The sequence below is a fragment of the Onychomys torridus genome, chromosome 7 (genome assembly GCF_903995425.1).
Source record: "Onychomys torridus chromosome 7, mOncTor1.1, whole genome shotgun sequence".
NCBI lineage: Eukaryota > Metazoa > Chordata > Mammalia > Rodentia > Cricetidae > Onychomys > Onychomys torridus.
Window position 1 is genome coordinate 54,066,435 of NC_050449.1, and position 22,474 is coordinate 54,088,908.

Consider the following 22,474-nt stretch of genomic DNA (forward strand, 5'->3'; position numbering starts at 1 on the left):
TCACGTGAGGGAAAATACAATTAAACCATCAAAGAGATGTTGGGAAAAGCCACTGAGACAAGACCACACTGTTTTTGAAGCTCACAACAAACTTGGGCAAAAACCATGTAGCTCTCAGAGCCTCTGTCCGCTGCTTCTGCTGAAGACTGTGCAGAAATGTCCACCACGATGAAAAATGCACGGCCATTCCCTCTCAAGTCAAACTTACATCTCCCTCGTGATGAGCCATGGTGCTGCAGGAACGGACTGCTACAAAAATGTACTGACCGACCAGAGCCCTGGCTGGAAACAGCCTAGCGGAATGGATAATCAAATCGCCATAAGTTTAGACCAAGTGACATAAATCAATGGATTAACAATACATAACACAACACAGTAGATTCTCAAAGCACTGTGTTGGGTAGGAGATGCTGGAGTAGGAAGAGTGTATTGTTGTGTGGTTCTGTTCCCAGGGGGGAATTACAGCCCTAGCTGCTTACACAGGAGGGCAGGGGTTGTCTACACAGAACTGAAGTAAGCAGGATGTTAATCATGTTTTCAAGTTGCACCAAATTGTGTACTTACTTCATTTTACTGTATTCTACTAGTTTGCTTTCTATCACTGTGATAAACGCCATGACCAATTGTAACTTGGTGGGGGATAGTATTTACCTTACACATTCTGATTAGCCAATCACTGAGGAAAGCCAGGGAGGAACTCAAGCAGGAGCAGAGGCAGGTGCCACTGAGGATGCTGCATACTGGCTTGTTCCTCATGGCTTGCTCAGCCTGCCCTTTTATACCACCCAGGACCACCTGGCCGGGGTGGCACCAACTACAGTGGACCAGGCCCTCACATATCAATCATCAACCAAGGAAATGCCTCACGGACATGCCCACAGGCTAATCTCAAGGAGGTAAGTTCTCAGTTAACATTCCCTCTTGCCCAGGAGACTCTAGCTCACTTCAAGTTGACAAAAATCTAAATGGCACAACTGTATGTAAATGGTCTTAATACAAATTCCTTGAGCAATCTTTTTTCTGCACACCAGTTTAGTATATAATACATACACACAATCTGGCACACACACACAAACACACACATACAACCTGGCATACATACATACATACATACATTCATACATACACACACACACACACACACACACACACACCCCTAGCATATACAAATGAAAACAAACACACACACAACCTGAAACACACACATGAATACACACAACTGGACACACACACAAGCTGGTGTGTATACACAAACACACAATAGAACCAAACATACATACACACACATACACACACACACACACACACACACACACACACACACACACACATTTATTTTCATACAGCTGTAGCTGGAATTTTCTTGAGCCACCAACCAGCTCCCAAATAAAGACATGGAGACTTACCATTAATTATGAATGCACAGCCTTTAGCTTATGCTTGTTTTACAAGCTCTTTTAACTTACGTAACCTATTTCTCTTCATCTACGTTTTACCTTTCTTTAATTCTGTATGTCCTACTTTTCTGCTTCCTCTGTGTCTGTCTGTCCGGCCCTTGGCATCTCTCTGGCATCCCTTTTTCTTTCTTCCCCAAGCCTAAATTCTTCCTCCTACTTACTCTCCCTTCCCTGAAATCCTCCTATACCTCCTCCCTCACTATTGGCCATTAAGCTTTTTATTAGGCCAATCAAGTCCCTTAGGCAGGCAAGGTAAAACAGCAACACATTTTTACATAATTAAACACACACAACACATCTTTTCATAGTTAAATAAGTATTCTACAACATAAAATAATTCAGCACATCTTTACATAGATAAACAAATGCAACATATCTTTGCATAGTTAAACCAATATTCTGTAACACAAGCCAGGTTACAAAACCTGAAAACTCCAGTTGTCAGTGATGGTATGGGACAATGGGAGAGTGTCGGCTTCTAGAAGAGTCTGGCAGACATCTCTTTATTAGGCCATGTGACAAGAGTGAGCACAGTTGCATGTGCTTCGGGCCAGCAGGCCCTGTGCACATTGTGTACCCCAGCAGCAGGTATGTTCCACGGGAAGCTCTGAATGTCCACTAGCGGGGGAGAGAGATGCCAGCACCTGGCTACAGAGGAGCCACAGTAGCAGAAAGGAAGCAATTACTACCATCAACATGGATGATCCTCAGAAAAACGGAAAAGAACATGTAGAGGAAAAGAACTGCATTTGACTTAAATTTGGAAAACATAAAACTCAATTAAATAAACTCCTTATGCATTTATGCATAACAAGAATAGTAGGGGAAACAGGAACGGATAATCAGCATGAAATCCAATACAGTGGTTACCTTTAGGGAGGGGAGAAGGGACTCAGGGGCTCCTTCTCTATTTGTAATGTGTTATTTTAAGAACCTGAGGCAAATGTGGAAAATATTAAGATCTGTTATGCTTGGTGGTGGAGCCGGGTATTTATTTGAGATACTATTCAGCGTGCATTTCTGCATGCTGAAATCTTTCAAGATAAACACTATGAAGGACTCAATTCTCTTACAGCTGAAGTTTAGAGGTACCATAACAAGGAATTCGGTTTCCTTGTCTCCTAAAGAAGTGATTCTGCTCCCCTAGGAGTGCACTTATTCTCTGGGACATGATTATTCTCTAGAGCTCTGACTACACTTCGGCTCTTTCAGGAAAGGATTTGAGGTAGCCTGCAAGAAAGGGCACATACCAAGAACCAGGAAGGAATAAATATAAGTAGAAGGTCGGGATCAAAGATAACAAATATTCCATCAATACTGGTTGACCACAGTGCTTGTGATCGAGTTTCCAACTTGGCTCAGAATTCTTGGCAACAGTAACCACCTCTCCATCTTGAGCTGACCCAGAAAAGCGGGCTAGGAAAACTAACCTTTGTTCTCCAAGGTTTAAAATTAATATTTTCCTGAGCAGTCTTCTCTCTGTTTCATTTTGTGTTTGCTTTGTTAACTAGCCAGCACACTCCCTGCCCCCACCATCCCTATTTCTCTTCTTCCCCGACTCTGATCTGATCCCAGAGTATCTTATTGAACAGTCTCAGAGCCGGGAGAATTAAAGCCTGGGTTTACACAAAGAAGAGCCGACTGGGGCATGTTCAGGTCTCTCAGGCGAGCATGTGATCACAGTAAAGGACGGGGTTGGGGGGCTGGGAAGATGACTCAGCCTGTGAAGTGCTCGCCATGCAAGCATGAGGACCCGAGTTCAATCCTTAGCACTTATGCCGAGCAGTCAAGGAAAAAGGTATATTTGAAATCTGTAATTTCATCTGCAATCCCAGCCCTGGGGAAGTGGACAGAGAAGGATCCCTGGGGCTCACTGGCTGCCCAGTCTAGCCAAACCAGCAAGCTCCAGATCCAGTGAGAGGCCTTGTCTCAAAAAAATAAGGTATGTGTATGTGTGGGGGGGTGATATCAACCCCTGGCTTCCACACTCAAGTGCACTAATTTACACACACATATATAAGCATACCCCCACACACACAAAAGATAGGAAGATGTGAATTATTACCAACTCTAAATAAGCTTCATTATAATCAAAGAAAGCATAAAACACAGAGATTGACTACATTAAGAAATAATGAAAAACAAGCACACTAAGTCTCTTAGCTCTAAAGATAATATGACACCTGCTGCTAAATGCGGATGACTCCAATTGTATAATTTAGTTCACTCCAGCTTCTCCCTTCACCTCTCAACTTCCTATAGTCATGTGTACTGAGTGTCTGCACTTGGACATTTAGCTACCACCTGTTCCTCCTCTGGACAGATGCTCCATGCACCTCTGCCTCTCATCTCAGAGGGTAGCTAGTGAGTCTTCTCATTTGCCCAAGCCAAACCTCTAGCATTATCATTCACCCTTGTCTCTCCTATCCCACATCCCACCAACCAGTAAATCTTATTGCCTCTGCCTCTAAAATAAATCCGAGTGCATCCCTTCCTGACACCCCCTACCACTGCCACCTGGACCCACCACTATCTCTTCCTAGATGTGCCCGCCCAACATGGCCTCCTTGACTTCATTCTTGATTAGCCACATATTGTTGGAAAGAATATGGCCAGCATTATACTTTACATATATCCTCACTACATAGCAATGTGCATGTGGTCATACATATTTCGTGTAGTTATACTTCACGTCCTTCAGTGTTCTATACATATAGACATACTGTAGAAATTCTGTTTTAAGTTCTCAACACAACAGAACACAAAAGCAGATCAAAAAGACCACAGGCAACAAGCTTACTCTTGAGGCTGATGAGATGGCTTTGCTGGTAAAGGTACTTGCCATCAGCCCTGATGACCTGAGTTCAAACCCTGGGACCTAATGATGGAAGGATAGAACAGACTAACAGCAGTTGTCATCTGACCTCCACATGCACACCTTATTGTGTATACAAACACACGTATACACACACTAAACAAATAAATGTAACACACACAATCAATCAGTAATGTAACACACACACTCACACTCACACATGACTTTTCTTGACAGTGAATGGAGGCCCTGCCTTCTAGTTTTAGGCTGAAATATGCTTAGCTGGGCTGCCAAACCGCTCCCTGCCTCAGTTGTTCAGGACTCAGTTGCAACTAGAAGGCATATATTAAATTGTTGGTGAAAATGAGAGGGTACCTGCAATGATCCTTAAGCAATCTAAAACACTGTGCAAGGAATCTTGGTTGTTGTGGTCATTATCATTTGGCAAGGAGGATTTGCATCTCAGAGTATCCCCTGGCCTTATCAGGATTGAATCAAAAATTTAGCAGGGTTGTGCTGGTCCACATACCAAGCATTCAGCCATGTGAAACACTATGAGTAGGGAGCCGATACCAGCTCCATCCTCAGCTCTGTAGCAGTTAAGTAACTTTAGATCCAATTACACTCTGTAAATACCCAGTATCTGCTAAAACATGGATGTGCCTAATGATAGGAGACTGGGTGCTTCTACTTTGGGGGTAACCACAAGCTCAATTTCTGCTTGAGATTGCCTTAAGAAGCAAAGTGACTCTTTGGTACATAGTAACCTGTACTAGTGGTGGTGGGGGGGGGAGGTCTCCCATCTGTTCTAACCCGAAAGCCCTGGAAATCCTAAGTAGAAAGAGAAATTCATTGCATGGGTCTCCGCTCACTCCCAACAAAGGACTCTGGGTCACCTGGTGATCCTTTCATTCTGAGATGATTATTCTCACCTCGGAACTCTAGTGAGCAAAATGAGCATAGAGAGTAGAGCCTGCTGGATACAAGAGAGAAAGCCCAGTGTCTAAGAAACCATGCTTAGAAGAGATGGAAGGAAAGGAAATGCTTCTCATCAAAGGAATAATTATTCCTCCCATCTGTTTAGCATGACTTAAGGTGACTCCATCTTCCTGAGGGGTGGTCACTTAGCCAGGTGATTGACAGCCCAGTTGGAGTCCCAGGTCTCCATCCAGGCCAGATGTAGATTCCATTCTCTTGACCAGAAGGAAATGGCTTCCCCTTAATGGGTCTGGAACACAATGAGGAAAAAGAGGTTCATGTGGGTCCCAAGCTAGTGAGGCAGAAACTCATATGCCAAAATACTAACCCAGGATAGTGACCTAAAAGCTAGAATACTCCTTCTGGATGGGAGGGCCTGACAGAGGTCCCAGGGTCTCTCTTAGGACCTCAATAGCAGCACTCGGCTCCCTCTGGTTCTCCGCCAGGCTTTCTATCTTACATCTCCTCTTTTGTTCACCCACATCTGGTGTTCTAATTGACACAATTGCTCTTAGGCAAAATCTGAGCACATTATTGAGTTCTCTTATTGACCTGCAGGATCGACTTCCTGAGGCTGTGTCATCCACTCTTCTTACCAGAATGGACAAGCCCAGCCTCTCATTGTCTTACTTACCTGTTTAGTTTTCAAAGTGAACTTAAAAACTGCAACGGTCCGCCCGTCCCTAATATTCTGAAGGATGAATACACATGTGTGCCTATTAAGAGACCCATAGTGGTCAACGACAGGAAGCTATGCCTTTCAAAAAAGTGCATTACATATATGACTACATCTTACATGCTCTCCTGAGTCCTGAAGACCAAGCATCCTCTTCCTGTGCTCAACTATCTTCACATTTCAGCCCACAGTGAGTCCCTGCGGTACCCTGAGCTACCTGAACAGGCCTCTTCCCATAGAGGTAGCTGAACATTAGGCTTCCCACAAACAGAAGAGGAACATAACCACATTGGACTTTTTTTAAACTAATGTATTTATTCTTCACTCATAAAAAAGAACATATGCTTGGCTTTGAAATCATGACATAAAATAAAAAGGCAAAAAAAAAAAAAGGAGAAAAGTCTAGAGGTTGGTAGAAGCATCTCATGCTAGCCTGTCAGCACACACTGTGTGCTTGGGGCTGGAGCAGGCCCACCAGTGAGAGCGGGAGCTGAAGCAGCATTCCGACCCAGCAGCCAGGCCTCCTCCTCCCATCGCCGCTCCGTTTCTCAAGGTTGTGTGGTCAGCATGCATGGGAAAGGAGTCCTCCCTGTCTCCTGCCTTCCTCCTTTCTCCACAGCGCGAGCAGCGAGGCTTCGCTGTCACTCTTTCTAGTCTGTGGGAGAGTGGTGTTGCCTCCGCATGCCTAACCTGCATCTTGCCAAACTTTTAAAACGCTCCAGTTGCCCAAATCCTCCAGAAGTAGGAGCTGTCCCTATTTCTGGTCAGTGATCTGCTGCAGGCAGAGCTTCATGTAAGAATCCTTGCTGCGGATTTCTATGACGGCGTCCCTGACAAGCTCAATGAACATCTGTGGCCACAGCTTCTGCAGAGCCTCGTTTTTCATGTTGATTGCTGTGGCTTCCTTCACGAGGTCTTCTACATACATTTTGCAGAACTTCTTCTTGTCCTTTATTTCCTGTTAAGAAAAATGTACATTAAATCATAACTAAGCCAAAAGCCAAAACAATAATTAACAGAACCAGAGCTTGAAAGAATCAATTCTGCACCCTCCTGCCTCTCCTGTCCTGTTTCTTCAGGCTAGGAATTCTTTCCCAGTAGCTCCTGACAGTGGCTCTGTGGCAGGAGACAGCAGATGAGGCCTCACTGCTTTGAGTCCTCTGCCTCGGTTGAGCACAGTACTTTCCAGAGGTCTAATGGGGTGCTGATGTCGACCATTCTAATTAGTCTGAGTTAGCTTTTCTGCATAATCCATTATACTCACACTTTTAATTTACTCTCAAGTATAGCGACATACAGAACATCATACCATAGCCCAGGCTATTGGGACAAAGTTGGAGAAAAGTACCTAAAGAGAAAGCTCTATCACAAGCCTTGGACCCACACTACGCCATGAAAAGAACAGCATTATCACTCAGCTTCTGCGTCTGGCAGTCTGGAGATGAAAAAGCTGCTTCTAAACACAGCAGGGTGTATTCAGAGCCAGAAGACATTTGAGCATTCAGCTCCAATTTCATCAGGGGTGCTAACAAAATTATTCTATTGGGGCTAGGGGATAGCTCAGTGGTAGAGGTTTTAGTCTAGTATGTTTGAAGGCCCTGGGTCTGATTACATACATACACATACACACAAACACACACACACAATTTATTTTGTCTACTGATAGTGTTAGAGGGAAAAGTCAGTGCAATACATGTGATGATGAGAATTATACCATAGGTAATGTCCTGATCAAGGTGGGAAGGTTACATGTTGACAGGAAACTTAAAAGATCCATTTCAACTTTAAACTCAAACCACAACAATTCTAAGATGAGTTAAATTAATAAAAGTGAAACCATTGCTGAATTTAACAGTTAGTCAGCAATCAGCTAGTGTCTACAGAGGACAGTCCCTGTACTAGGCCATCAGGCTGTCTTGAGGAAGCACAGGAAATAGCAGGAGAGCCCAGGCTAGGCCCCCAGGAGGTCACGATTCTCCAGGTGGTTGTCAAGAACTCACTACATGACCCTGAACAATTCCTGAGCTTCCAGTTTTCCTCAACTGTCTAAGAGGAGAACTGAATTATTTAAAGTCCCTTAAATCTCTTTTAGATGAGGCAGGAGAATGGATGGATGGGTAAGACTCAAGTAACAGGACGTGTAATGAAAGGGACTATTTAGCCTGATTTGTGAGCAACTCACCTCCATTAATTTTCCCAGCCACTCAGTGTGCACAGGAGAGAGAGAAAGGGAGACAGCCATTTCGCTGCACTGGTGTAAGTACTTTTCAAGATGTGGGGTGCTGGGGGAAGTGGAGGAATGCTGGGCTATGAGTCAAGAGACAGTGATTAAGGGACTTGGGCAAGGTCTCCCAGGTAATAAGTGGTAATCAGGGCTCAAGGCCAAGTCTCTGGCTAGCTTGGTGCTTGTCCCAAAGTGTCACGTGGCTTCAGATTTCTTCTTTTGCCTTTGAGCTTTCTTAGAATAGGAGCCCACATCTCCTCGGGTTATTTCCTCATTGTATTTTTATTGATCAAGCCACTTTAATCCAGACTTTGTTTGATTCTGCTGGAGCTCTTTCCATTAAAAATGACCTTGACTGTCAAATTTATGAAAAGTCTTCCTGCCTAGTTGGTCACTTGGAGTGTTCAAAAGTCACACCTACACAACCAAGGCCATAAGATTTCTTCTTCTTTTTTAAAAATAAGAACTTCAAAGTTTTAATTTTTATACTTTGGCTTTTATTTGATCTGGAGTTAATTTTTTATTGTACAGTATGGATGGGTTCAGTATGTTTTCCTCAGCATTATTTATGAAATAGACTGTCCCCACCAGTTTGTAATGGCTGCTCTCTGTCTAAGTCTCCCATGTACGTGCAGTGTTGCTCTGGCTCTGTGCTGTCAACAGTCCGTCTATGCCCGCCTTGCCTTACTGCAGCATTGTTCTGGTTGGTTCTTGTCAACCCGACACAATCCAGAGACATCTGGGAACAAGAACCTCAGTTGCAAAGATGCCTCCATGAGATTGGTGTATAGGCAAGTCTACAGGTCATTTTCTTGATTACTGATTGATGTGGGATGGCCAAGGTCATCGTGGCTGTGTCACCCTGGGCAGGTTGTCCTGGTGACATAAGAAAGCAGTCTAAGGAAGCCATTGGAGCAAGTCAGTAAGGAGCCTTCCTCCATGGCCTCTGTTTTCTTCCTGCCTCTATTTTCCTGCCTTGAGTTCCTGCCCTGACTTCCCGAATGAAGAACTAAAGATTGTCAGACAAAATAACCCCTCCCCACCTCTAGTTGCTCTTGGCCAGTATTTTACCACAGTAAGAGAGACTTAACTAGGGCACATACCCTTATGACAGTTACCTGGCATCTGGCATAGCACCTTTGTATACTTAAGGTTCTAGTTGTATCTGATAACTTTTAGGATTAAATAACCCTGTGCAAACTTGAACTAGAACTGCCTTATATTCATTTTATAACATAGAATGCTTTGTCTATGGATATAAACTTTTCAGTTCTTTTTTAGTGACCTGCAACACAATTTCAATTTCCCCCAATAAAGGGCATGTGTGTTTTGTGAGAATATTGAACCCAAAGGTTGATGTCATATGTTTTCCTCTAATCTCTCCACTTTACTTTCTGAGGCAGGGTCTCTCAATCTGGAGCTTAGTGATTCAGTAAGACCAGCTGCCCAGGAAGTGGTAGAAGACTTCCTACTACCTCTGTCTCCTCAGTGCTAGGATTACAGACATGTACACACAGGCTTTCTACACTAGTCTGGAGATCCAAGCTCAAGCTTTCATGCTTGTGAGGCAAGCACTCTGCTGACTGAGGTGTCTCCTGATTCCAGCGTATACATATTTTCTTATCCATTCCCATAGTATATCAGTTTATTCTTTACTTTTGTAGTAAGTGGTATCCTATCTTATTTCTATACTGGTTGTAAGGTATGTAATTCATTTAATGTTTATCTGTTTGCTGCTTGATATTTTATTTCTTCACTTTTAATTCTTGTGTGTGTGTGTGTGTGTGTGTGTGTGTGTGTGTGTGTGTGTGTTTGGGTTTGTACATGTGAGTGCAATGCCCACAGACACACAGACACAGAGGAGGGCATCAGATCCCCTGGAGCAGGACCTAAAAGTGGTTGTGTACTAGGAACCAAACTCACTCAGGTCCTCTGCAAGAACAACATCCGATCCTAACTTCTGAGCTTTTATTTTATTTAAAATACCAGCCCCAACTTGGTATTTGAAAAGGATTTTTGCATTAATGTTTCTAAGTATCTGCCTTGGCTTTTATTTTCCTAGCAATTTTGGTGGATTTGGAGTCAATGTTGTGCTGTCTACCTTGAAAAAACAAGTTTTCCTTTTTAAACATCCCTCAACAAACTAAAAATTAAGCAGAATAACCTGTTTTCTGAGGTCACTGACTTGGCATGTTTCCTTATGAGATTGTCCCTGTTTGCATGTGGCAATTTTATATTTTTCTAACTTTTTTCATGAGAATTTGTATATTTAGAATTTGTGTATTTGTACTTTCTAAGCATATATGTTAATTATTCGACTCACAGGACCAACTACCCTTAGAAAGAGGCTTATAATCCCGCCAGCTCAGCTTTCATTTTCCTTGTCTGGCAAACCCAGGAAGTCCTCATTAGCTGACAGCTATGCACTCAGCCCTTTCCTATCATCTTCACATTTGACGCTGTTCAATTATAGAAGCACTGTGCATGTGTGTGAGGATGAGTGATGCTGGGAATGAACCCATGGCCCGGTGCACTTAGGCAAGCTCCACTGGGCTTCCCTGGCCTCCTACACTAGAACATAGGGCAGAATCTGAGCATCTTTCAAGACACTGCAGAAACTGTAAGGTGAGTTGCCGAAGGTTCTCAAGCTGTTATCCACAGACTTCTATGGAGTCCAAAGATTCTTCTGATTGACAGCAGGGTGAAGGGAAGGCGGGAAAACAGAAGATCCAATTAAGTTCCAATTAAAGGAATTGCTTACCCCTCCCCAGCCTTCTTCCTCTAGGGCACTAGCACACTCTGCTGTTAGGTGCCCTGGCTTCTCAGCCACTTCTTAATATAGTTTAGAGCTGCCAGATAAGCATGTTTTCGAAAGCCTGCTGTGTTAGTTCTAGTTTATACATACATTTGTGAGTCAATCAATCAATCAATCTATTTATATCTTTATATAACTTGTCTGAAGAGCTACAGAATTTAAATAGATCTCATGTGGTGCCTCATACATGTCACCAGATGCTCAGTCAATGTGCCTGCTCTTTCTTGCTCTTTTGTCTTCTGTCACCTCCTAACTCTGTCGGAGCACGGCACTCTCCTGCTATCAAGGCAGGCATCGCCCACTCTATCCACCTGTGCCTCTGGCCATGGCAATGGTGCATCCCCTCAGTAAGCCCCACATAAGATGTGCATGACTGCTCAAAGCAGCCATGCAGTGCAATTAGGAAACCCAAGGCACAGAATGCAATGCATAAACTAAACCCCATCAGTCGAGCCAGGAGCTCTGGAGTGGAGATTCTGCTGTGCCCTCTGTTGATCTGGCACCAACTGGAGAAACACCTGCGGAAGCCTCTTTCCTTTTCTCTTAATCTCGGCACATCAGGGGTGTGGATCCTATTTTAGTTGGGATTTTTGGCACAGCTTTCTTTTGAAGATGGTTTTGTTGAGATGGAGACCCTGGAGCCAGAGGCTGACACTCTCAGGCATGCCGCCCTCCCAGTCCCTGCTGGGGTTGTCCCCAGCATTGTGTGCAAGAGGACAAAGTGCACAGTCCAACCCCAGGCTGCGTGGACAACAGCAGGCAGAGCCACAGCCCAGAACTGTACCTCCAGCTTCTCATGGTAGAATTCCCGGGTGGTGTAATTCAGGGTAGCGCGGTTCGTGTTTTCCCCCATGAGCCTTTTGCTGTCACTGGTCTCCTCGCTGACAATGCCAGGTTTTTTACCTTTGCTTTCCAGGAGATAGCGGTATTGCTTTTTCCTGCAGAAGACAGTAAAGGGCTTCAGGGTTATTTATCAGAATAAAAAGATTATGTGCAATTTTTGCTGACTTTATGCGCGCATGCTCTGTTGAATGCCAGATCTGTGGAGTAAAGTAGTTAGTATCCCAATATTTTCACTAATTAAGGTATTTGATGTACATTATTTGTTTTGTTTGAGACACAGTTTCACCATCGTAGCCCAGGCTAGACTCAGATTCCCAATCCTCTTGTCTCAGCCTCCCGAGAATTAGGATTATAGGCTTGTGATAGCGTGCTGAGCCCCACCACATCCTTTGTTCTGTGACTGCCAATCATCAACATTAACAAGTCTCAAACATTTCTACAATGGAAAAAACAAAAAACAAAACAAAAACTCTACCTTAATAGGAAACAATTCAAAAACCGAATCAAACCATAAGCCAATTAAAGAGGTGACGGACCAAGCTTCACCATCTTAACAGCTATAAAACATGTCGGTTTGTTCATATGACCACATACATCGCTGCTCACAGTTCCTTTATTTGCCTGACTTGTGTTCCTAGCTAGAAAAATCAAATTGGGTGGGTGTGGAGTTAACCTCAGCAAAAGCAAAACTGAAAGGAGGGGGAATCCGCACAAAGGCCACTGTGAGGGCCCCAGGCACTGCGGGGTCCAAAGGGAAACTCCAGGGGAGCCTGGAGCAGCCCAGAGCTCTCCCCAAATCCCACCCTTCCCGCGGGCTGCAGCTCCTCTAACATGAGGCCCGTTTCCACTACTCAGGGTGTTTCTAAGAGAACTTACAATACGACTTTATTGGAAACAAAAGACTGGGAACAGAAAATTTTAAAACTTTTTTCTTTTTCTTGTTTAAAAGTATAGTGATTTATTTTTAGAAATTTGGAGTAGTATAAATTTTGCAAAGTGTAAGGAAATAGTCTACAGCTCATAATTCTATATAAACATCCAGTATTTGCATTCACCATATTTCAAGACAATTATAATTCCCATGACTGAACAGAAGTCAGTTGTGATGCAGATCACAATTTTCCTCAGCAGTCTGTTTTATGAGATGTTTAGAGAGCACATGTTTCCCACTTGTGCAAAGAAAACAGTGAGTCACTGTACATCTGTATTTGCTCTTAGGCTTTTTTAAACTGATTTTTAAAAAATTATAAAATGAATGTATACACACATTTTATATCACTTTTTAAACTCTTAAATGTGTGTGTGGGTGGGTGGGTGTGGGTGTGTGTGTGTGCGCACACATGTGCGTGTGCGTGCACGCACATGAGGGTGCTGGAAGAGGCAGAAGGGAGCAATCCTGGAGCTGGAATCATATGCCGTGTGACTTGCCCCACGTGGGTGCTGGGAACTAAACTCCAATTTTCTGTAAGAATAGTACGTACTCTTAACCATTGAGTTGTGTCTCTGGCCCCTTCTATGACTTTTATTAGACTTTTAAAATAAAGAGCTCCATTTTATTTTGAACAGTTTTCCATTTACCTTAACTCTAGATTATTTTGCTGTTCTTTTTCCAATTTTCTGAAAGAAATATGTAAGTCATTAATTTTCACTCCTTACTCTTTCTGGTATGTCCAGTTCAAGGCTGACATGTTTCTATTTAGCACTGTCACGACTGATCACACAAGTCTGTCAATGCAGTATTTTCACTGTATTTCAGTACAAGGTACTTGATTACTCCATTAGGAAATTCCCTTTGACTTGTGGGCTATCCAGAAATCCATTTCTTTACCTCCAGATACATAGGCATTTTCTAGTTATCCTTTGTAACTGGCTTAAAGCTTCATTGTACTTTGAACAGAAAACACGGTCCATGTGGATTTAGTTCTTTACAGTCTGCTGACATTTGCTTTGGATGGTCAACTTTAATAACTGCTCCGCCCTCCTCCTCCTCCTTTTCCCTCTGTCTTCTCCCCCCACCCCTTTCCTTCCTTCTCCCTCCTTCTCCAGTTCTTGGAAACATGCTACTAGAACTGAGGAACCAGGGCTGGTGAGAAGGCTCAGTGGGTAAGAACACGGGCTGCTTCTTCAGAGCACCTACATGGTGGACAACTGTCTGCGACACCAGTTCAGGGGCTCCAAAGCCCTCTTCTGTCCTCTGAGGACACTGCACACATGTAGCACAGACATACATGTAGGCAGAGCTTTCATAATACACATAAAATAAAAATACATCTTTAAAAAACAATAATATCAAAGAAAATACACACACACACACACACACACACACACACACACACACACACACCCCTACCTTTTGAATTGCAGGTATGAAGGGTATTTTTATGCTATAAGATGGCCAGGGGCTGGAACCCTAGGTAGTTTTAGGAGTGTTAGATAACAAAAAGACAGGGCACGCCTGTGTGGCCTCTACTACACTGACCTAGCTCAGCCTGAGGCAGTGTCTCAGTCATTCTGGTATCTTCTGGTCACTTCCAACAGTTTAAAGTTGAGCAGGCCGACACTGGGGAGTGAATTATGTCTTCACCCATCAACTTCTTTTTGCTACTTAAAAAAAAAATGTTATGTTGTCTTTCTGAGTCCTTCCACTTGCTTTGGCTTTATTTAGGGATTTTTCTAGGCTCTCAAAGTGAAGCCTCTTTCTTTACTTTGTAGTCTTTCTCATCTTTGGTAACTACAGTAAAGACATGTACGTCATTTCCTCTCAGTGCCGTTTTGGCCATATCCCACAGAGTTCTAGTTGTCAAATGCACTCAGAGATTTAGTATTTCAGCTTGAATTTCTTCCTCAATTCAAAAGAGTTGAAATACTTTGCAAGTACAGTATGACCCACAGCACAAAAATGCTGTAACAGGACCTACCACTGTGTGTACTAACCTAAAAATCAGGAAGAAAAGAAAGTACTTTCAAAATACTTTAAAAAAAAAATGGGAGTATTTTTAAAAGAACAATACAAACAGAACAAAAACTAAAGAGAACTCAAGCAGTACACACACATATGCAATCTTAAAAATCTATATACTTTGGCATACTATTGGCCCTTTGCTATTCAACATTTAGGGGTAATTATTCTTTTACAAAATAGCAAACAAACAAACCCCCAAAACTTAAAAAGTATCCAGAGCATTTCTGAACTGTATACCCTATTTCTCAAAACCTGGAGTTTGACCCACAACTGCTCTTCACGTGGCACTCTCTGTTCCAGAACCTCACAACCTGCTCCAGTTCTGTGTCTTTCCTGTGACCGACACCATGACCAAAAGCAACTTTGAGGATGAAAGGGTTTTTTGGCTTACACACCCAGGTCTCAATCTGAGGGAAGTTTGGACACAAATTCAAGACAGGAACCTGGAAACAGGAACCATGGAAGAACACCACGAAATGGTTTGTTCTCTAACTCAACTAGCTTTCTTCCATACATGGTGCCACTTAGAGTGGGCGGGCCCTCTCACATCAATCATCCATCAAGACAGTCTTTCACAGACACGGCCACAGGCCAATCTGATGCAGGCAACTCTTCAGTTGAGGGTGCTCTCCCTAAGAGACTCTAGGCTGCATCAAATCAAAGACAAACAATAGGACACACCCACTGTTTCATATAGGAACTGTTAATCATTTTTACAGCTACAAGTGGTTGGTTTTGTTCTACTAATGGACACCCACTATTTTATTACAAACATGGGCTGTGATTGAAATCCTTGGACATAAATTCATGTTCATATAATATAATTTCTAGAAAGAAATTCTGCTCGGTGAAAAGGTTAAGTCAAAAGGCATGGCCACTGCAAATATGTTAGGCATCACTGAGTTGCTATGAAAAGAACCACAGCACTGGCCATCACGACAATAGCACATAGGACCCACTTCACTACACGGCATATCGTCAAGGTTGTGGTTCCCCTACAACGTTAGCTCATTACTTTAAAATTTGCATGGCTATAGCTTTGAATGGGGTCAAATGGGCTTTTTTTATTTTTAAAGTTTAAAGTCTTCTATATTTTATATTATGTCAACTTCATTATTTGAGTTTTTGTTATTTTCCAACTGCACCAAGATAAGTTTTTGGCTCTCTTGACTCCTTAGCAACATGGACTCCTGTGACTCCTGGGCCAGCCATGCCATGCTGACTACATGCTCCTGTTATTACCACAGAGCTGTACCTCCATGCTCCTAACTCCTTGCTCTCATGATTTTCAGCCTGTAGAATGCTGATTGGAGACAATAATCTGTATGAGTGTGCTCTTTAAATACACAGAGGTTTTCTCTGAGTGTAAGGTGTGTTCAGCCTTTACAAACATCCCATACATGCTTAATTAGATATTTTTTCACAATCTGATTTTGGGCATGAGGTACTGGGAACAAAGTTTGAAATATATTTATTTGATATATTATTAAAAATTCTTCATATTTTATTTTAATTTATTTGATCTGATTTATGAGGCCATTCTATTTTCAAGTTATTAAATCGTCTAAATACATAAAAAGTTATTCAGAAGAGCATAATTTTCACTGATTTCTATCTAAACTATCATTTCTTAATTCAATACCTTCTCAGTATTTTTGGTATCCCTTCCCAACTATTTTTGTGTATTTGTGTGTGTGTGGGGGGGGGGTGATGGGCTGTGTGTGTGAGAGAGAGTATGTGAGTGTGTGTGTAGGCCAGAAGTTGACATCTGGATGTCTTCCTCAGTTGCTTCTTCACCTTATTTTGAGACAGGCCCTCTCACCCAGCCTGGAGGTTGTCATTTCAGATGGACTGGTTGGCCAGTGAGCTCCTGATCTGCCTGTTTCTGTCCTTTGGCTCTGTGGTTAGTCAATGCTGCCACATCTGGCTCTTACAGGGGTGCTAGGGATCTGAACTCAGGTCCTCATGTTTGTTTAGCAAGCACTTTACCCTCAGGATGTTTTTACTTCAGAATAGTTCTTTGGGTTGTAGATGGGATTTTCATTGATCAGTCAAATGCACTTGAGTAAGATTTGAATTCAGCACCAAACTATCCTGTTTATAATTTTTTAAAATAGATCTCTTTCCCCATATTCTAAACCTAAAAACTCCCTACTCACTCCCAAAGAAACAAATTAAACAGGCAGCCTTTCCCAGTGTTCTTCTCAATACAGCTAGTCTCTACCCAGTTCTCTTGCTGCATCCGACAGACCATATTTTAATTGTTTATGTGCATCTTTATCTATTAGACTGTAACCACAGGAGAACAAGCACTAAGTTTATATAGGGCATGTTTCTGTATGACACGTAAGTGCACAGTTAAGAGATATTTCTAGTGCAAGAGTAATCTATAAAAATTCAGGGTTACCTGGCATCACCCAGAATTGAAATCATACGGTACTGAGGCAACTCAGAAGATGCCACATGGGCTAGGATTCCAAAGAGCCGCTCAGCCATTATCATGTCGTTTTGTGTCACCTGAGAAGAAATGGTAGAAAAGGGTCAAAAATGACATTGCTTCTTAGCTGGGTATAACAAATACAGTTCCAAAGAAATGTCTGGATTCCATGTGGTTTTTTTAGCACATAAAAAGACACTTCCCTGGGCTTTGGACGAGTCTTCACTAAGATTCCACTTTTTCCTTTGAGTCTACTTACAAAGGAGATGCTCAAACGTGACTCCTGGAAGCTGACTTGGGTTTGACACGTTAGCTCTGACATGTTTCCTGAGGACTGCATTTGAGGTACCTTAAATTCTCACAGGATGTTTTTCTTTAATTTCATGTGCATGTGTGTGAGGTATGCATGCATTCATGTACTTGTGTTTGCAGGTGTGTGGGCACATGTGCATGTGGCTGCAGCTGTGCATGTGTGTGCATACATGTATGCACCTGTGGAGGCTCAAGGCTGGTGTCATAATCTTCCTCAATCATATTCCACACTACATTTTGAAGCAGGGTCTCGGTCAAACCCAGAGCTCACTGACACATATGCTTTCTCTAGCCATCTTACTCCAGGACCCCAGCTCTGCCTTCGAGACTGGACTTACAGGTGGGCATGTATGTGGATGCTGGGGATCCAAGTTCCAATCTTCTTGTTTGCTTAGCAAGCATTCTAACAGCTGAGTCATCTCCCTGTTTCTTACAGAATATCTTAAAAAGGAATACTTGAGTTAGGCTGATTCAGAGAGGAATGCCAACAGGAGAGAGTCATCTTAACAAGGTGCTGCTCATGGGCTTGCCCTGGTAAGGACAATTTGTCCTTTCCTTGAGATGCAATGCTTAGTAGGCTAGCAAAGATACTCCAGTGCATTCTAATCCACGGCAACATCTTCCCTATGCAGAGTAACAGTCATAAGCATGTACTCTGAAGGCTCATCTGTGTTAATCAGGAGAGCACTGCAAGAGTCAGGTGTGGTGCTGTCATCCCAGCATTAGGGAGGCTGAAGTAGGAATATGTCCTCAGTTCAAGGACAGCCTTGTGCTACATAGCATGACCCTGTCCCAAACAAACTAACGATCAGCTAGAGGCAAGACTGGGATTAATATCTGGGTATATTTAATATAAAAAAGACAAAATAGCATTAGAATTTTGCATTCTATCCTTCTAGTACTTTTTCTGCTTTGGTTTTTGAGACAGGGTCTCACTGTGTAGCTCTAGCAGGCATGGAACTCACTCTGTAGACCACACTGACCCTGAACTCACACAGTTCCACCTGTCTCTGCCTCTTCAGTGCTAGGATTAAAGGTGTGCACCACCACTTCCAGTCCTCTCCTAGTTCTTTTTATAGTTATAAATGCTTAGTAGATTTTTGAAAAAAAATCATTTGATTTTTAATTCTGTTATTATGACATTAAAGAGATGGAGTTTAAAAATTAATATAAAACAGGGTGGCTTGCATTTTCAATACAGTCGGTTGTTCTACACAGTGTAATCTGATTCACCAACCAGGACCCGTGGTACCTTCAGGAACATTGGCAACATCTGGTCTGGTTAGGGGTGCTACTCATATCTAGTGCATAGTGTCAGAGATGCTGCTAAATGGTGTTTTTTTGTTTTGTTTTGTTTTGGTGTTTTTTTTTTTTTTGAGACAGGGTTTCTCTGTGCAGTTTTGGTTCCTGTCCTGGAACTCACTTTGTAGACTAGGCTGGCCTCAAATTCACAGAGATCCACCTGGCTCTGCTTCCTGAGTGCTGGGATTAAAGGCATGCGCCACCACCACCAGGCACTGCTAAATGTTTTAAATGCACAAGAGAACTGCCACAATGGTTATCTGCCCCAAGTCAGCAGAGCAGAAGCTGAGAAAGCCCTTTTCTTTGTGTAAGCTGTTTTAGATTTTTTAAAAAATACAAGGGGCCTCCATCTATTTATTTAGAGAGAGTGTATGTGTGTGGTGTAGGTATGTGTACTTGTATGTCTTCATGTGTAGATATACTCACCAATGCATGCACACACACAGGACAGAGATTGATGTCAATGTTTCCCAGGCTACTCCTAATCTGCTGTCTATAAGGCAGGTTTTCATTTGACCTGGATCTTGCAGTTTCAGGTAGACAGGTTGGCTATTGAGCCCATGGGACCTACGCTTCCCTGTCCTACCCAGCTCTAGGGTTCTAGCTATGTGCTCCCATGCCTCACTTCTGCATGGGTTTGGAGGATCTACACCTAGGTTCTCAAACCTGCACAGCCAGCACTTTTCAGACTGAATGGTTATCTCTGCAGTGCCCCATGCCTTTTGGCACCAGGAGACTGGGCCTCACAGCAAACTTCCTGTCTCAGTCTCTCCAGTGTTGGAAGGGCAGGGTTGTGTGTATTTGTGATAGTAGATCACACACACAAAAAAATCTTCTGAGGAAAAGCCCACAGTTCGCATATAATTCGTACACATTGTATTACATCAATCAGTGTAGACTGGTTCTTCCCTATCCTGGGCAGTCATGGTTAGGGATGCTGCTGTTGTGTGGTCCAACACGGTCACCTAGTGGCCAGTGCAGGCCACTGCTCCATCTTCTTGATGCTTATCATTCAATCCAACCTCTAGCAATACCACTCTATTACAGAATGGAAGGTATAATGTAGCAGATATGGTATAAAATGGTAAGGATATGGGGGCGGGCATATCCTTCAGGCATTTTAATAACATATCAAGTATTTGTGGCACTGAAATTTCCTAAAAGTTAAACTGGAACATTTCATTGGTTCCGTTTAACAGTCTGTACAATTACAATGCTCCTTACTTCATGAGTCCTGTAGTGATGCACATCCCACAGCTGGGTCATTCACTACTGACAGCTGATTAGCCCATCCAGTTGGGCCATTAATGAGGAAGAATCCTTCGTCTGCAGCCCAGAGAACCTGCGTATTGTATTTCCAGTCCAGACTAACTTTGAAAACCCTCCCATTAGTTTCTACCAGAGCTACGAGCTCTGTACCAATGTAGTACTGAAGGGCACACAAGTTTGAATGTAGACTCCCAAGAACTAGTTGAGGGACTTTTAGTCAACTGAAGGTTCCAGACTTTCCTGGCACTTTAACAGAAGGCTGACACTATGGCCCTGGGCCTACTATGGTTGAGGTATGGTATGGTTGCTTTTGACACTGACCCCCAGATCTCCATGCTACTAACAATATGCTGGTCTAGGCCAGAGGCAGCTGTGGTGTCCTAGTTGTGAAGCAATACTATGCCAGCAAAGCTGACTATAGTTCATCTTCTAATAGGGAAGTCTTCCGACCTTCAAGAGGCACCACAGTGAGAGTAACAACAATTAAAAATGGCTTCCCTTTGTAAGGTTACTTAGCTTCTGTAGCAATAGAAGCATAGTTTCCTCCCTCCAATTAATTTCTAAAGAGAAAACAGTCTTTGAGTAGCTTATTAGCCTTGAGACAAACTCAGAAGAATCAATCTAAAAATAGCTTTCCATTAATAATTTTCCAGTTATTTAGCTCAGACCTGAGTTATCCCACATCATGCCACAGCAACCACAACCAACTATTAACGGAGCAGTCCAGATGTGAGCTTAGATGTTCTCCCTCCACTTTGTTCTTCCCTTTTTTATTAGTGGACATTTGGTTTGACTTCCCCATCCTCTCATGTATGCCATAGTCTGCAGAGCAATTTGAAAAATAAAAAGGTTGCCTTACCTGTAAAAGTTACATTTTTTTCCCTTTTAAAATGTCATTTTCTTTAAAAGTTTCACTTCTCTGAATGTTCACAAACACTAGGAAAAGTAGCTACTATTCACAAGGAAAAAAATAGCTGTCTACTGCCTCAGATCCTATGCTTGTGTATGTGTGTGTGTGTGTGTGTGTGTGTGTGTGTATGTGTGTATGTGTGTGTGTTTGTGTATGTATGTGTGTGTGTGTGTATGTGTGTGTGTGTATACATGTGTGCATGTGTGCCCATGTATTCCCTAGTATGTTTTTTTTTCTTTTTAATATTTTGAATGCTGAGAGTTAATTTTTAGGAAATAGTGTTTCTGCACAGTTCTAGCACAGTCAGGTTTCTAACCATTTGCAGTTGGGGGCTCCGTCAAGTGGAAGCTCACTCTGCAGTCCACTTTGCTTTTTCTTACCTCTGTTCCATTTATTTTCTGCATGCTGAAGTGGCTGAGCCTAAACAGCACATAGTATTTCCAGAGTGTAAAGTTTACCACTGGGTTTCCCTGAGGATCGATTGTCAACTGGTCAACCCGACGAAGCTGTGCTAGGGCATTGAACTGCTGCAGCATTACAAGGTTGGTCTCCTTGAATTTAAGGTGCTGCAATAAGAAACCACATGCAAGGTCTTTGCTTAGAGTTTAAACACCTTAAAAACTAACATTAACACTTCACAGGCCATTTCCCACGGACCTCTGCAAGTGTCAGGCTTAGTAATACATTTTCAGTCACATTAAGTCAACGAATGCTCTAAGCTCACCGAACTTCAATGTGCCCAATCCATCTGTCATTGATGGCATTGAGCCCAAACTGACTCCTTCTGCAAAGGATATCCTCAACAACTAGGATCCCTCAGTGTTATCTAAATACCAAACAATTTAGACTCTTTTAGGCTTTACATATTCCACACATTTTGCATAAACACTCATGTATAAAGGAAAGACTGGAACATTCCAGAAATTTCTAAGCACAGGACGCACTCTGGTCCTGAGGACTAGCATTGTCAATACTGTGTCTTTCTCAAAACCATGCTGGTCCCTTAAATTGGTAAAGCAGAAGCAAACCACTAAAACAGAAACACTGAGGCAAATGGTCAATCTATGAACTTGAATATTCTTTCCAAACACCTGGCTCTTCTTCAGGGATGATGAAGAAGAAAAACACGCATACCATAAAGGGATGCCTAGAGAAACACACTGTGGAAAAGCTCAAAAGGAAGCTCACTGTATGACTGTTTCCTTCTGCCTGTCAGTAACCAGTGCAATACTGTGCCTGGGGAAGCTGCCTTGAGTCAGCAGCCTCAAGTTTTCTCAGTGCTGTCAGGACTATTGACAGATCACATAATGAACATACATGCCCTGTCCATACCAGTTTCAGATCATGTAATGAACATACATGCCCCATCCATACAGTTTCAATGCCTGAATTCATGCTATAGGGTTGGGTGGCCTTCTTTGTAAAACTGAAATAGATAACGTGCACACAATTCCATTGGTCTTTTTTACTGCAT

At 42.7% G+C, this 22,474-nt stretch overlaps 1 protein-coding gene across 4 annotated transcripts in view; it reads right to left on the bottom strand.

Annotated features, from left to right (window-relative positions):
* Nucleotides 1–6,216: 6,216 nt before the first annotated feature.
* The window catches only part of Lrrc49 (leucine rich repeat containing 49), a 105,470-nt gene continuing 89,212 nt past the window's right edge, over nt 6,217–22,474 (bottom strand). For 3 of the 4 annotated variants that reach the window (XM_036192147.1, XM_036192149.1, XM_036192148.1), the window contains 4 exons: nt 21,381–21,566; nt 17,178–17,287; nt 11,750–11,903; nt 6,230–6,884 (listed from right to left, as the gene is read on the bottom strand). In XM_036192147.1, coding sequence (XP_036048040.1) covers nt 6,681–6,884; nt 11,750–11,903; nt 17,178–17,287; nt 21,381–21,566 — 654 coding nt within the window. In that variant the 3' untranslated portion in view covers nt 6,230–6,680. Of the gene's footprint in view, nt 6,885–11,749; nt 11,904–17,177; nt 17,288–21,380; nt 21,567–22,474 lie in introns of all 4 variants that reach the window. The other variant, XM_036192150.1, reaches the window with a different exon arrangement.